Here is a 17,271-nt window from a genome sequence, read left to right as displayed (position 1 = left end):
ATCCTTCTCCTTAGTGTTTGTGATACTTTTCAGGGTCACACTGCTGTTAAATAGCAGAGCTGCATTCAAAGGTTTTGAAACTTCTAGAACTCTCCTTTCACTTGTGCTCTCTTCCAGTGATTTCCACTCAGAGAAACTTTGAAGCCAGAAACCATCACAGAACAGAGCTCCTGTGTTGGAGGCAGTGAAGATACAGTGTAAGGGAGTGGATTGTTCAGTAAAGCAGGACCAAGGAGAAGGCGGGAGGAAGAGTAACAGGAGTCAGGCTCAGCCACTCAGCACCACATGTTCGCAGCTTCCCTGGAGGAGGGGAGTCCTCCCCCCACATACTGACACCAACCATTCTCTGGTGATTGGGTATAAACTAGTCATACTTGTGGCTTCAGGACTACTCATCTACCACCGTTTCAGAGACTCCTTTCTATCTGTTTCTTTTGGGTGGAGGGGGCTGCACTCCACAGCTTGCAGGATCTTAGTTCCCTGACCAGGTATCCATGGCACCTGAGCGTCTCACACTGGAAGCATGGAGTCCATTCCACTGGACTGCCAGGGATCCAGAAATTCTACCTTTTGACAATCATTTCCTGAAAAGTGATACGGCTATTCTGTAGTATAAATGGACAAATGCTATTCTACGATAGGTTTATGTAGACCAAATAAGTATTTAGTTCTTCATAATGAAAACAGTAATTACTTTCATAAGAAATTAATAAATAAAACAAATTAGAAGATTAAGGAAATGAACATGTTTTCTAAATTTTATTACAATGCAGACAAACATTTTTACATGAAGATATATATATGATGAGATAAAATAAATACATAAATAAACATAAATAACATCATGGCAGTCATCCCTTATGGACTGATCCCTGTGCAGTTGAATACTTTTTATTATCTACTTGCTTATTGCTACTGAGAAGAACTATGGATGGAATTCAGGAAAATTTGTGGCTAAAGCAGAAATCAGAGTCTTCTGAAATGATTTCAGGGGAGCGTACAAGGGTGATGTGGCCTCTTAGTCAGTGAGAGTCATATCAAGGTGAGTTTAGGTCTCCAACCATCATTCTTAACCTTTCTTGCAAGCTGGCTGATGAAGACAAGGATCTCATGATTTCTACTCTGAGGATTTCCCAGGCGCAGTCGCTGTATTCCTTCTCTTGCAGGTAGACATGGATGCCCTGGAATTACCTCTTCATGGCCAGGGTGGGGGCCCGTCCTTCGCAGGCTAGAGTCTTCCTCTCCCATCACCTGCCCCAGGCAGGCCTCCAGGTCATCCAGCTGCTGATGGAGTCCAGTGCAGAGCTGCTTCAGGAGGGTGGTGTCCCAGGCAGCAGAGGAGCGCTCTGGGTGGAAGAGGTTGAAGCTCTGCTGGAGCATCTCGTGGAGCACAGAGATGGCCTGGGCCTCCTGGAGCTGGCCGCCCTCCACCATCTCCTGGGGGAAAGCGAAGTCTTTTCTGTCCTAGAGACAGAAGTGAGGGGAGATTCTCCTCATTTGGCCCAGGAGCCTGAGGTTCTTCCTGCAAGCCAGGATGTGGTTCTGAGACAGGTCACAGCCCAGGGATCCTCCCGGGCCGTAGCTGACCAGCACCAGGGCCATGAGTAGAGAGAACACGAAGGCCATGGGGAAGATGCGGCTGCTGCTGGGCTGGCTGAGACGGTGTCTGAGTGAAACTTGAGGTAGGTTCTCTGATGCCATGCTTTCTAAGCGAGGCCATTAAATAGAGAACATGGTAATTTTCATTTTCTAATTGTTTTAATACACTTTCACTTCCTTTTTTGATTTTCATTTATGTATCCACAATATGATCAAAGAAATTGTGATCGTTTTAAAGTATTAATTTTACTTATTTCCCAATAACTTCAAATGTACCCATCTGATTGGATATGAGTCAATTAAATGAGAACTTTTTTATTATTCCACACTTTTACTTAAACTGTTCAACACTTTTCTGCTCAGAGTCTCAGAGCTGAAGAAAGGACATTCAGTGATGGTGTCTCTCACTGGAAGCTTATGTCACGGAATGTAGTGAGTTTCAGTCATTCATTCAGGCAGTTGATTCCACTGGGCGTCTCTGTTCCTCTGTCTCTTTCTTCCTCTGAAAACGAAGGACGGTGAGAACCAGGCTACTCGTTCAGGGAGAAATAGCCTTCTTTCCTTTACTCGAGTATAATTTTTCACTTAGTCTACATTCTTTTAGTGACTTGCTGGCCAGGCTTTGTCTTGCTGCTCCTGCTCTAGTTCTACTTCACGTTGAGGTTAGAAACATACAGGGAAGTGAAGGAAGGCAGCGGGCTGAGCTCTGCCAAATCTAAGACTTGAGTTTGTTTGTTGTTGTTTCCCTTTGCCACTTTCCTAGAAAGTAAAGCTCCACAGTTGTTTTGTGGGCAAAAAGGAAACTAATCTAAGTCTGAATGTCTGAACATGAACGAAGGGAAGTGGTTTTCCCCGACACAATGATGTCTTCTGAGTTAGCAAACTTCAGTGCAGCACAGCTGGGGATGAGGCTGTGGCAGAGGGCAAGCATGAGGCCAGTATGAACAACAGAAAGGCTGGGCCATGGCTGCTGCTGACAGAAGCTCAATGAAAGTTAAGTCCCAGGTCAAGCGACTGTCCTTAATTTGCAAGATCAGCTACCTCATTTTTCTTTCAATTAATGCACGTAGGGTTTGTTTCAGGAGAGAAGGAAGAAGTCAAGCCCATCACCTAACAAGAGATGGACAACTAGAATGCCAATTGCTGGAATACTAACCCTCTCTGGCAGTGTCTTGGAGACCAGCCTTGCTGAGCATCTGTCTAGGTCATACATCCACTCAGGCAAGGAGAAGATGCTTTGAAAAAAACTAGAATGAAATAGAATTAAATGATTGCAAAACATCCTGAACTTAATCTGGATAATAGTAATTATGATATTAAAAATTATAGCTGAATTTGATTACCTGCTGCTAATGGACTAGTCACTTTTCAAGCTCTTTAGAATTTTAACTGAATCCTCTCATTAGCTCTTATGGTCACACTCACTTATACTCCTGGAGAAAAATATAAATCTAGACAATCCAATCATATTGAACTATTCCAATCATAGCAAAGATTCAAGAGCAAACCTTGGGGGCTTTGATTTGTCTGAAAGATCCAATTAAAAAAAAAAGGAGGGGTGCAAATGAACACGACATCAAGGAACCAATGAAATAAGTGATAGAGGAGAATGAGTTGACAAAGATACCTTAATCCATTTCAAATGTCAAAGGGTCACGACCTATTGTTTTGTAGGCCACAGTGTGTGGTCTGAAGTCCGCAACATCAAGATCTAATCATAAATAGACAACATCACTATTAAGTAGTTGGAAGGGAGTAGATTGTTCTGCCAGCTAAAAGAGAAGCAGGAGTTTGCTCATTGTCTAGTGGTTAGGATCCAGCACTTTCACTGCTGTGACCTGATTTCAGTCCCTGGTTGGGGAAGTCTGATCACACAAGCCTCGCTGAATTCTAAGCTTTTATGAGTGGTTTCTTCAATGAAATATAGTAAAATAATTTTGTTAACCCTATGAGAGGTAAGCCGTACTTTCTATGTATTTAAACCTCTTGACCTTTCTTGTAAGCTTAAGAACAAAGAAACGCAGGTAACAGTCTCTCGCCACATGAGTTCTGACGTTTCTCCTTCAGGATGAGAATGAAACATCTTTCAGCATCAGGTTCTGCAGAATGAAGTCTCTACCCACTGCAGTCCCTGCCCTCCAACACGCCCTGATAGGAGTTCAGGGTTGAGATCAGGAACGAGGCACTCTGTGCTCTGGGAAAACTAACACAAGAGGCCTTCTGATAGTTAGATAATTTCCGGAGAAAATTGATGAACTCAATTTTACAGCTTCTCATGGGTAGAAAGCTCTAAAATCTTTCAGAGAGACATCTGTTCCTCCTGATTCTCGGCCGCTTTCTCCCGAGATGTGAGTTTATCTGCACGTCACCCCTCGCCACAGTCGCCTGCATGCTGACCTCCTCTGCGTGCGTGGGGCAGGTCCTCAGAGCTGAGGGGGGCTGCGCTCTGGCCTGCAGTCCTCAGCAAGTCCTCCCAGTAAAGTACACTCTCCGGAGTCATGTTTTTGGGTGTGTTTGTTTTTGTTGACAAGGACCCCTTCCAGGAGACCTCCTCAGGTAACCTGCTGTTCTCATTTGAAAGGAAGACACCTGCGTTTCTCACCTCCAGTCCCACCAGGTCACTCCGGTGTCTACTGACGGAGTCCAGTGAAGAAGCTCTACTCTATGTCCCAACCTCTGGTCAAGATGTGGGTGTCGAGGAGGCCTATGCGAGACCCAGATGGAAGCGCACGTGTGCTTCATAGACAGAGCAGTGAACATTTTTCTCCTTAGCAGGGAGAAACTGGCTTGAATTGTGAAGTAAACCTCAAAGCCTTGTATAGTTATCTTTTAAAAATTTCTAGCTCAACCTATTAAACATCATTAAGTAATACTATAGAACTGACATGAAAAGGTTATTTAGAAAATAATTTGTTATGAAATGATATTTTTAGCAGTAATATCAGAATGTGTTTTACTTGTTTAGGACCCTAGTCCTCAAGATTTCCAAACCACTCAGTTCCTTTCAGTTCAGTCGCTCAGTCATGTCCGACTCATTGTGACCCCATGAATCGCAGCACACCAGGCCTCCCTGTCCATCACCAACTCCTGTAGTTCTCTCAGACTCACGTCCATCGAGTCAGTGATGCCGTCCAGCCATTTCATCCTCTGTCATCCCCTTCTCCTCCTGCCCCCAATCCCTCCCAGCATCAAGGTCTTTTCCAATGAGTCAACTCTTCGCATGAAGTGACCAAAATACTGGACTTTCACCTTTAGCATCGTTCCTTCCAAAGAAATCCCAGGGCTGATCTCCTTAGTCTTCTCCAACACCACATGTACTTTAAACGTTCCCTGAGGGGCTTCCCTGGAGGCTCAGTGGTGAGGAGTCCACCTGCCAACAGGACCCCATGCGGTCCTAGAGGCTACACGTGCTGCAGAACAGTGAGCCCGGGGGCACAGCTCCTGCCCTGTGCTCTAGACCCCGGGCCCTCACCACCAAAGCCAAGTGCACTGGAGCCTGAGCTCCCCAACAAGAGAGGCTCCCACAGTGAGAAGCCTGTGCCCCACAACTAGAGAGGACCCACCTCTGCCACAACTAGAGAGAAGTCCGTGCGGCAGTGAAGACACAGCACAGTGAGAAATGAATAAGTGAATAAAATTATTTCAAAAGTCCCTCTGACTTTACATACAGCTGCTGAGCGCTGTATGTTGCAAAGAAAGAACAGAAAGATGATTGATCCATCAATGTCCTGAAGATTGCCTACATTAAATACATGAATTTCCACAAAGATCTTTGTTACTTTGAGAAATTGTTCTCTTCCAATGTGCATGTTACTAACATATGTCCTGCGAGGAAAGCTCTGGCCCACTGTTGCTAAATGTATTAAAAGCCTTGCCTGTGCCCCTTCTATTCAATCTTGTTTGATTGGGTTTGTCTCTCAGAGATGCAAAGACACCAAGATGGAATTTAATAACTTCCTTGGATTGCATTGTCCCCAGGCACCTCTTGCCCTGCTCTCTGGTATCTTGCTGGGTCCTAAGGAAGACACAAGTCTGCAGCTGTGACGGGAGTGACCGTCATCCCTTCCAGGACTCTGCAGGCTGCTGTGGGGTGAGCGTCTCCCGTGCTGGGGACACAGCTGGTGGCCAGGCCTTCGTGCTCTGTCTCTACTCTCAGCATCCGCTTCAGTCTTCTCTGTCGCTGAAAAGGAATGTTGTGGAGAAGCACTTGCCTCAGTGCAGCTCATCTGTGTTGTTCCATGTCCTGAGGACCCGCTGCTGCTCCAGGAAACACTTTAAACATCTCTGTTCTCCTTCCAAGTTCTCAAGCTGCTACTGACTTTCAACTCCAAGTTTCGAGTGCTTTGGACTTTTCTCAAATGAGATTCCTGAACCAGGTGAGTTCCTCCTAGCGCAACCAGCACATGGAATAGCCTCGGTGCACGCTCAGAGGAGCCCCTGGTGTCTCCACCATTGTTCACTGTGGGGCATGGTTCCCTCTATTTACTGTGTTTCTCTGGGAGGCTAGACAGTCTGGACCTGAGTGCTTGGCAGGCAGAGCAGGTGAAGTCATAGGAGAGTGTCTGACAGAGCTAGAACTTTCACTCTGGTTCTGCTTTGAGTTGGTGGTTTGCAGTCGTAAGGGGAAATTGACAACCAGAAACTGTAATGGAGAAGGACACAGCTGTATGAGTGGAGAGGACGCCTTCATGCAGAGTGAATGAGGAGAGCACTCTGGGGGTTTCTACACTAGGAGGAAGTGAACGATTGTGACATTTGAGTGTAAGGATAAGATACTCACCTGAGCTCTTGCCAACTGAATACCACGTCTTCAAGCATCTCTACCATTTTTTTCCAGGGAAAAAAAATTCCACAACCAACAAGAGGCAGAAAATCCTTCCCAAGGATTCATCAGATCCTGAAGCATGGTTTGCTTGTTTTTTGTTTTTTCTTTTTGATCGTTGTTTTTAGGTTACTCTTTTTGAAAAACTTCAGAGTTACGAAAAGTGCTGGAGGGGTTATTTCACTTCAAGTTCCTCAGAGCAGCAAACAACACAGCTAGAGCTAGAGTATTTTTACTTCTAACGTGCAGATCCTAAAGAGGGCTCAAGGAATCGTAAAATGCATTTTTTAATGAAGCTGCCATTCAGGCTTGGTGTTTCTGTCTTAACGAAAAAACAAAGTAAGTCTTTTACAGTAAGAATTTAATAAAGGAAGAAAAATCATAAACTGACTAAATACAAAATATACATTTTCCCAGTCAGACACGACTGAGCGACTTCACTTTCACTTTTCACCTTCATGCATTGGAGAAGGAAATGGCAACTCACTCCAGTATTCTTGCCTGGAGAATCCCAGGGACGGGGGAGCCTGGCAGGCTGCCGTCTATGGGGTCTCATAGAGTCGGACACGACTGAAGCGACTTAGCAGCAGCAGCAGCATACATACATAATATTTTATCAGCAAAATAATTTAAATATTTATAAATAGTTAAATAAATATTAAATAAATAAATGTCCAGGTAGTTAAATACATAGATAGATCAGCTTCGGCATCAGTGAGGAACCAGCGCCTATAGAGTAGAACATCATGTTGCTTAATATTCCGGAAATCATTTGACACACTGATTCAATTCAGGGCGCAATGACCGCAGAAATGAGAGTCTTCCACGTGGCAGCGCAGGAGGAAGTGTGGTCTGTTGGTCCATGAGAATCATTTCCGTGTTGAACCAGGTGTGTGTCAGTCCTTGCTCCTGAATCTCTCCTGCAAGTTTGTTGAGGAAGAGAAGGCTCTCATGACTTCTGCTCTGACAACCTCCCACGCACAAGGGCTGTGTCCCTTCTCTTGCAGATAGAGAGTGACTCTGTGGAAGTATTTCCTCACAGCCAGGCTGGAGTCCTCCTTGAGCGGGGGAGCCCCTCGCAGCCCCTCCTCCTGCCTGAGACATGCTTGCAGGTCAGTGAGCTGCTGATCCAGTGCAGCGCGGAGCTTGTCCAGGAGGCTCTGGTCCCACGCGGCGGCCGAGCCCTCTGTGCTGAAGAGCTGGAAGGTGTGCTGGGTCACCTCGTGGAGCACAGAGATGGCCTGAGCCTTCCGCAACTGGCTGCCACCCAGCACCTCCTGGGGGAATGAGAAGTCATTTCTGTCCTGCAGGCAGGAGGAAGGGGAGACCCTCCTCAGTTGTCACAGGAGCATCAAGACCCTCCTGTTGGCCAGGCTGTGGGTGTGAGGCAGGTGGCAGCCCCGAGAGCAGATGGCGTTGCAGCTGAGCAGCAGCAGGGCCAGGAGTAAAGACCAGGCTGCGGCCATCAGGGACCTTGCAGATGCTGCTGGCCTGGGGCGGTGGCTGACTCTGTGAACCTACACTGTAGGTTCTCTGAAGCCCTTCCTTCAGGCCTGGGGCTTAAATAGGAGCCCATGGTTTCCATTTTCTGAAAGTTCCCTCTTACTTTCTGCTTTTGGTTTTGCTTTTCTGTTTGCACTCTCCAGTGGGTTAGGGCAGCACTTCTCAATCGTTTTTTTTTATGTTGCCCTTCTTTCTTCTGCCCACAGAGCCTTTCTAGATATATTTTCTTAATTGCCCTGCACTGTGAAATTTTGATAACACAGATGTACTGTGTATGTATTTATGTACTCTATCAATATCTTTTCTCTGTACATAGAAAAAGGAGGTGTAAATCTTACTCTTTGTATTCAGTGTAGTTAAGAAATACATAAAATTTTAAGCTATAATTTAAATGTAAAAGCTACTGAATTTTATTTTTTTTATAAACAGTTTTCTGAGTGACTTTTAATGTCATATGTTTACCTTTATAAGTAGGTATGTATCCAATTACATATTGAAATAAAATTTACATAAATACTTTTAATAATACCAAGATATAGACATACTTAAAAGTCATTCAAAGCTGCTCAAATCATTGAATAACTTAAAAATAGTTCTTTAATATTTAATTTAAGTATTCATTGCTAAATTTTCTTCATGTCAGAAAATAATTTTTAGTTTTACTGCCTGCTAGATATTCATCTGGATATTATCAACATTTTTTCTCTTTAAGACTTTGACATGTTGAACCTTTGTAGAATTTTGTAAGAAATGATAACATTTTTGTATTTTATTTACAAATAAATTTTCCATTTTTATGTAATTTCTGGAGCCCAAATCACAGTGACCTTCAAACATAAGCAACATGCATGAGACAGACAATGGTTTCTCAGAAGTACAGAAAGGGCAGCTCTCACAATATGACTTTGAGATCAAGCAAATGATGGAAAGTCCTCCAGTGAACCATCTAGTCACCTTAGATGGTACCACTGGCCTTGTATACAATTTGTTTATATTCCATAAACTCAATCTCAATGCTTCTCTTATGTATGAGACACAAGAAAGGCCAAAGACAGAAATAAATACTAAGGGGTTAGATTTTGTTGTATCAGGTTGAGCTTTGACGTGTAATAACTAATCATTGTAATGACAAGATTTGTTCATATTCCAGAAAACTAATGCCTGCATGTGTGGAAGTAGCATTATCCCCAGTGAGAAGCCATGATTTAGGAATCACCATCCATGTGAATCTTTCTCTCTGTTCCTTTGCACCAAATTTCAGATTTGCCAAATGACTTTCAAGTTCCAGTCCAAGTCTATCGTGTTCAAATAAAAGGAAACCATCTTTGTAATTAATTCAGAACGGGATAAATATTATTTCATGGGAGATTTAACTTTTGGCTCTGCTCCTGAATTCATTTTACAGTGGATTTTATGTTGTCTTGTCCCCTTATGTTCCAAACTTCAAATAAGAGACCTGTGACCGTGTTTGGCAAATCAGCTCTGTAGTGACTGAACTCTGTCTTCTTCTCTGTGGTATCCTCTGTACCAGGCCCAGTGTAATCACTCAACAAGCTGTTTTGTGGTGTTTATTTATTTATTCACTTCTGGGTGCCCTGGGTCCTCACCGCTTGCCCGGACTTCTGTCAGTCGTGGCAGGTGGGGGCCGCTCTTCCTCGCAGAGCCTGGTTTCCTTGCTGTGTGGGCCTCCTCAGGCTCCAGCGTGCATGCTCCAGGAGCTGCAGCACATGGGCTCTGGAGCAGGGTCTCAGCAACAGGGGAGCACTGTCTTAGTTGTTCCGTGGCAGGTGGGCACTTCCTGGACCAGGGATCGAATCTGTCTCTCCTGAGGAAGATTCTTACTCACTGCACCATCAGGGAAGTCCTCAACAAGTAATTGTAGCTAAAGCAGTTTCTCAGATTTCCTCCTACTATTGGAAGGCATTTACAAATGACCAAGCTATTTTGCTTCATCGGGGCCCTATTTCCTGGAATGATAATAGACATTTCAATAGATAATGAAATACCAATAGTTTGGTATTTCCACTCTATTCCTGCTGGTACCTGTCGTACTGAGTTTGTTGCTAAAACCACTAGGAGTCTCCTTCCTTGAAGGTAAATGGGGTCTGGGGCTTCACGTAGCAAGTGCAACACACTTTTCAGCCTTTGCCCAGCACTGTATTAAACTCAGGAGGATGCCTCACCCCTAATTGTCCTCAATTAGGTCATGATTCCAGAAAACATCTACTTCTACTGCATCGACAGGGCTAAAGCCTTTGACCTTGTGAATCACAACAAACTGTGGAAAATGCTTCAAGAGATGGGAATACCAGACCATCTTACCTGTCTCCTGAGAAACCTGTATGCAGGTCAAGAAGCAACAGTTAGAACCGGACATGGAACAATGGACTGGTTCCAAACTGGGAAAAGAGTACATCAAGACTGTATACTGTCAGCCTGCTCATTTAACTTATATCCAGAGTACATCATGTGAGAGGCTGGGTTGGATGAAGCAGAAGCTGGAATCAAGACTGCTGGGAGAAATATCAATAACCTCAGATATGCAGATGATACCACCCTTAAGGCAGAAAGGGAAGAGGAACTAAAGAGCCTCTTGATGAAAGGGAAAGAGGAGAGTGAAAAAGCTGGCTGAAAACTTAAAACATTCAAAATTCAAGAACATGGCTTCCAGTACCGTAGCTTCATGCAAACAGATGGGAAACAAAGGAAAGAGTGACAGACTTTATTTCCTTGGGCTCCAACATCACCGCAGATGGCGACTGCAGACAGGAGATTGAAAGACACTTGCTCTTTGGAGGAAAAGCTATGACCAATCTAGACAGCATATTAACAAGCAGAGACGTTACTTTGGCCTAAAGGTCTGTATGGTCAACGCTATGGTGTTTCTAGTAGTCATGTACGGATGTGAGAGCTGGACCAGTAAGCTGAGTGCCAGAGAACTGATGCTTCTGAACTGTGGTGTTGGAGATGACTCTTGAGAATCCCTTGGACTGCAAGGAGAACAAGCCAGTCCATCCTGAAGGAAATTAGTCCTGAATATGCACTGGAACGACTGATGCTGAAATTCCAATTCTTTGGCCATCTGACGCGAAGACCTGACTCATTGGAAAAGACCCTGATGCTGGGAATGATTGAAGGCAGGAGGAGAAGGGGACGACAGAGGATGAGATGGTTGGATGGCATCACTGACTCTAAGCAAGCTCTCGGAGTTGGTGATGGACAGGGAAGCCTGGCGTGCTGCAGTTCAGGGGTCATTAGAGTCACCAATGACTGAACGACTGACCTGAACTGAGGTCATGACAGAAAAAAACATGCCAGGTGTCGTACACAGAGCCATGTATCTGAACTCAAACCCTCCCTGATGCTCGTAGCTCACAGCAATGAGCAGGCGGTTTACCACAATACTCTTTGGTGGGTCTTTATCGACCTGGCAATTACTACTACATTGACCTGAGATACTTCAGAGACTCCTCACAAGGAATGATGAATGATCATTTCCACGCTCTGTTTTATTCCATTGCATGGCTCGGGAGCTTCATTTTAGTTTGGCTTCCAGGTTTTGACATGTAATAATTAAAGCCTTACAACAGGTTGAAAATCTAGAGTTTGGATCTGAATCCCTGGTCTCTTTATTTTGCCTACTAACCTGCTCATTCTTTTTTGTCAGTGTGACTATTTTCTTACTTCTACATGCCAAGCATGCAGACTTTAAAGACATTTCCGTTCTGAATGGTTAGGACCCCAGCAAAGTCATATCATGAGGTCATAAACCCAAGGTAACGATATTAGGTGACAGGCCTTTTGGGAAGTGATTAGGGTGTGAGGATGGAGGCCTCACAAAAGGAAATAATGCCCTTATAAAAGGGGTGGATATAAACTAGTCCCTCTCCTGCCCTGTGATGATACGAGAGAACTCTGCAGTGTGAGACCAGAAGCAGGCTCTCACCACAACTGGACTAAACTGACACACAGTTCTCGGATATCCAGACTCGAGAATTAACTTTGGCCAATACATTTCTGGTCTTTGCAAAATACCCAGCCTATGCTATTTTGTTGAAGAAGCTTGAATTGTAAGAGCAGATGGCGTTGCAGCTGAGCAGTAGCAGAGCCAAGAGCAAGGACCAGGTTGGCACCATCGGGGACCTTGCAGATGCTTCTGGCCTGGGGAGGTGGCTGACTCTGTGAACCTGCTTTCTAGGTTCTCTGAAGACCTTCCTTCAGGCCTGTGTCTTAAATAGGAGCCCACGGTTTCCATTTTCTGAAAGTTCCTTCTTACTTTCTACTTTTGTTTTTGCTTTTCAATTTGCACTTTTCAAATGGGTTAGGACAGCATTTCTCAAACTTTTTTTCATTATTGCCTCCCCTTCCCTATTGACAGAGTCTTCTGAGATATTTTCTTCCTAATTACTCCCACCATGAAATTTTGACAACACAGTTATGCTGTGGATCCATCTTTGCACTCCATGCATATCTTTATACATAAGAAAAGAAAACGCAAAACTCCTTGTTGTGTTCCCCCTAGGGTTAACAATGCCATAAAATGAAAGGTGTACATTAAATGTAAAAGCTGTTGAGTTTTATTTAACTTTATGAATGAGTTTGAAGAATGACTTTTAATGGAGGATATTTACTTATATAAATAGTAATGTACCAAATTACATATTTATATGAAATTCATATAAAAATATATAATAATACCACAGTATAGATAGGCTTAAAAATCTTTCAGAACTGAAAATCACTTAAAATTTTAGGTTATTTTTCTTCATATTTATTTTGAAGTACTTTTAACTATGTTTCCTTTCAGAAATCAATTTTTAATTCCCTGTCTGCTGAATATTCATCTCAATTTTATAACATTGCTTTCTGTTTAGCTCCTGAAATATTTATGGATGCTCTTAACAACTTTGAGAGGAATAAATAATAAAATACCATAATACCAATCCAATGGAGCAGAGTGAAGAGGAACTAACGAGCCTCTTGATGAGGGTGAAAGAGGAGACTGAAAAAGCTGGCATAACACTCAATATCCAAACACCTAAGCTTCTGACATCTATGGCAAATAGATGGCGAAAGAGTGGAAACTGTGACAAATTTTCTTTTTTTGGTCTCCAAAATCACTGCGGACATTGACTGCAGCTACAAAATTAAAAGACACTTGCTCCTTGGAAGGAAAGCTATGACAGAACTAGGCAGCGTGTGAAAAAGAGTAAACATCACTTTGACAACAAACGTCTGTATAGTGAAAGCTGTGGTATTTCCAATGGTCTTGTATGGATGTGAGAGGTGGACCGAAAGAAGGCTGAGTGCAGTAGAATCAATGCTTTCAAATTATGGTGCTGGAGAAGACTCTTGAGAGTCCCCTGGATAGCAAGGAGATCAAACCAGTCAAGAAATCAACCGTGAGAATCATTGGAAGGATTGATAATGAAGCTGAAGCTCCAATAAGTAAGTAAACGTTATTGCTTACTCATGTCTGATCTTTGTGACCCCATGGACCGTAGCCAGCCAGTTGCTCTTCTGTCCATGGAATTCTCTAGGCAAGAATACTGGAGTAGGTTGCCATTCCCTTTTCCGGCGATCTTCCTGACCCAGGGATCAAACCCGAGTCTCCCGCACTTGCAGGTACATTCTTTACCATCTGAGCTACCAGGGAAGCCCTGTACTTTGGCTATCTGATGTGCAGAGCCAACTCACTGGAAAAGACCCTGATGCTGGGAAAGATTGAGGGCAGGAGGAGAAGAGGGCGATAGAGGAGGAAATGGTTGGATGGCATTACCAACTCAGTGGTTATGGATTTAAGCAAACTCCAGGAGATAGTGAAGGATAGGGAATCCTGGCGTGCTGCTGTCCATGGCGTTGCAAAGAGTCAGGCAGGATTGAACACTGTATTTAGCAACTCAAAAATAGCAATAAAATATCCTTCCCTTGAGCCCTGGACAGTGCGCTTCTCCAGACTGCTGTAGGAGGGCCAAAGAGCTCTTTTTCTCAGGTTCCTTTGGGATGCCCACTTTGGAGAGTTTGCAGTTCTGGGCACAGCATCCTCAGTGAGTCTTTTGATCCTGATTTACTATTGCGGGGAGAAACTTTTTTTTCACCGTGCTGAGAGCTGAAGAGAGAGCCTTGTAGTCCTGCCAGCGACAGTATTCTCTGGTTGGAAGCTCAGAACCTTGCATTTTCCGAGCCTTCCCTAGAGCTTTGTGGTTTATTTTCCAGGAAGGATTCCATTTACTGAAGGGCTTCAGGCAAGGAGTCAGTGAGTTGGGGGTCGATTTTACCGATTCGGGTCCCTTCTGGTGCCATCCAGCCACAGCTCAGAGACAGGGAACCTGGTGGTGGTGATGGGACCCCTGGAAGGTGTCCAGGATGTCCTGGGAGTGAGTCAGAGCACGGCCTCCACCAGCACCAAGGACCGGGGAGCTGTTACTTCCTGCCTTCAGAATATTTATCCCTGTACAGATTAAACTAAAAAAAAAATATTTCCTGGCCTATTCATGGATCATAAGAAAAAAAATTAGAACATGAAACCAACAGATTTCTTCTTGAACAAGTTGGCAGGAAAACTCAGGAATTAAGGGGAAATATTTGAATTCTCAAGATACTGAAATTTACTGACTTTCACCAAAACATGAAGTTGAGCAAATTGGTTAATTTCACTGCCCCCTCTCTGACTGGTTACTGAGTAAAGGAATGGTTCACGCAAATATTTGGATCCAGCCATGGATAGGGAACAATTGGCTAAACGGTTAAATGATTTTTTAAATATCCAAGTGTTTTTCAAAATATATTAAAATAAAAATTATTTTAGGTATGTTTTCCCCATCATCCCTTGGGAAGAACCAGAAGGCAGGACATTTTTCCCTGTTGCCTCATTTCTCTTGCTGTTTCCTTTCTTCAGTGCTCTTAATGTCCTTTAGATGTCCTCCAGGTGGGCCATCATTCTTCTCTCTCTGATTCAGACTCTATGGTTTTTACTTGTGAGTGCAGATTATCCGTTTTCTTTCTGAAGAAGGGGATTGAGAATAATTACACATGACAATTTCTTCTCTGTCATGTATGCTTTGAACATGAAATATTTCCATACAACCTCAACTAGTGGACTGCCGGAGCTAAATGTGCCATGCCCTGTGTCTTGGTTCAGGCTGCTCTAACAAGGTCCCAGTGTCTGGTGGCTCATCAGTGATAGTTTATTTTCACAGTCCTGGGGGATGTAAGAGCTGGACTATAAAGAAAGCTGAGCGCCGAAGAATTGATGCTTTTGAACTGTGGTGTTGGAGAAGACTCTTGAGAGTCCCTTGGACTATAAGGAGAGTCAATCAGTCCATCCTAAAGGAGATCAGCCGTAGGTGTTCACCGAAGGACTGATGTTGAAGCTGAAACTCCAATACTTTGCCCACCTGACGGGAAAAGCTGACTCATTTGAAAGGACCCTGATGCTGGGAAAGAGTGAGGGCAGGAGGAGAAGGGGACGACAGAGGATGAGATGGTTGGAGGGCATCACCGACTCAATGGACATGAGTTTGGGTGGAATCTGGGAGTTGGTGATGGTATAGGGAGGCCTGGCATTCTGCAGTCCATGGGGTCGCAAAGAGTCAGAGACGACTGAGTGACTGAACTGAGCTGAACTGATGACCCAGTAACTGTCATAAATAATTAATTTCAGTTTACAAAATCCCTTTTTCTCTCATTTCTTTCAACCAAGGGTCTTCCCTTGTGGATCAGACGGTAAAGAATCTGCCTGAAATGCAGATTCTAGATTCTATCCTTGGTTGGGAAGGTCCCCTGGAAATGGCAACAGACTCCAGTAGTCTTGCCTGGAGAATCCCATGGACAGAGGAGCCTGGTGGTCTATAGTCTATTGGGTCCCAAAAGATTCAGACTTGACCTAGCAACTAAACATAAAACAGTAAAAAATTCAAGAAGTTCACCTTGATAATATTTAATAAATAAAACAAATGACAGATGTAATGAAATAAAAATGTGACTGTATTTGTTAAATTTTAATACAATATAAACAATAATATTTTATATAGAAAAATAAATAGGAGGAGATCAAAGAATAAATATAACAAAATAAATAAGCAAACAAACAATAAAATCAGGGCAGTCTTCACTTCAGGCCTGATGCACCTGCAGCCAAGAAAATTTATATGTATTCATCTACTACTGACAAAGCATTGGCTGAAGTAATTCAATCAATTCGGTGGGTAAAGTAGAAATCAGAGTCTTCTGAAATGGCCACAGATGAGTGTGCAAAGATGATGGGGCATCTGAATCAGTGAGAGTCATGTCAAGGTGAGTTCAGGTCTCCATCCATCATTCTTAACCTTTCTTGCAAGCTGGCTGATGAAGACAAGGATCTCATGATTTCCACTCTGACGGTTTCCCAGGCGCAGTCTCTGTATCCCTTCTCTTCCAGGTAGAAATGGATGCCCTGGAAGTAACTCTTCACAGCCAGGGTGGGGTCCATCCTTCCCAGGGCAGAGTCTTCCTCTCCCATATCCTGCCCCAGGCAGGCATCCAGGTCGACAAGCTGGTCCAGGAGTCCATTGCGGAGCTGCTTCAGGAGGGTGGTGTTCCAGGCAGCAGAGGAGCGCTCTGGGTGGAAGAGGTTGAAGCTCTGCTGGAGCATCTCGTGGAGCACAGAGATGGCCTGGGCCTCCTGGAGCTGGCCGCCCTCCACCATCTCCTGGGGGAAAGCGAAGTCTTTTCTGTCCCGCAGACACAAGTGAGGGGAGAGTCTCGTCATTTGGCCCAGGAGCCTGAGGTTCTTCCTGCCAACCAGCACGTGTTTCTGAGACAGGTCACAGCCCAGGGATCCTCCCGGGCCATAGCTGACCAGCACCAGGGCCATGAGTAGAGAGAGCACGAAGGCCATGGGGAAGATGAGGCTGCTGCTGGGCTGGCTGAGACGGTGTCTGGTGGAACCTTGAGGTAGGTTCTCTGATGCCAGGCTTTCTAAGCGAGGCTATTAAATAGGGAACATGGTAGTTTTCATTTTCTAGTCATTTCTATGCACTTTTACTTCCTTTTTTGATTTTCATTTATGTATTCTGAATATGGTCAAAAGAATTGTTATCATACTAAACTAGTAATTTTATCTATTTCCCAATAACTTCAAATGTACCCATCCAAATGGATATTTTTCAATCAAATGAGAAAGGTCTTTGTCAGACATCAGAAATGATGTAGGTTTCTAAGTACAAACATTACCACTCTTTCTCCTTCATGTGTAAATGTAGCTCTTCTCTGTTCCATGAACACATTTTTGGCCCTGATCCTAGGCTCAATTTCTGTTTCTTTCTTTACTTAGGAAGGCAGGCTCTGTATTTATCAGGGATTTACCA

At 43.9% G+C, this 17,271-nt stretch overlaps 1 protein-coding gene and 2 pseudogenes across 1 annotated transcript; all 3 read right to left on the bottom strand.

Annotated features, from left to right (window-relative positions):
• On the bottom strand, window positions 1,038–1,626 carry LOC106503959 (annotated as a pseudogene).
• LOC102173182 lies at window positions 7,318–7,887 on the bottom strand (annotated as a pseudogene).
• LOC108636625 (interferon omega-1-like) lies at window positions 16,215–16,803 on the bottom strand. Its single transcript, XM_018052813.1, has one exon. It carries the CDS (start codon window positions 16,800–16,802, stop codon window positions 16,215–16,217), a length of 588 nt encoding a protein of 195 aa, XP_017908302.1. The 5' UTR covers window position 16,803.

This window comes from Capra hircus, chromosome 8 (assembly GCF_001704415.2).
Source record: "Capra hircus breed San Clemente chromosome 8, ASM170441v1, whole genome shotgun sequence".
In the NCBI taxonomy this organism is placed as follows: Eukaryota; Metazoa; Chordata; class Mammalia; order Artiodactyla; family Bovidae; genus Capra; species Capra hircus.
This window is presented reverse-complemented; position numbering and strand designations above follow the sequence as displayed.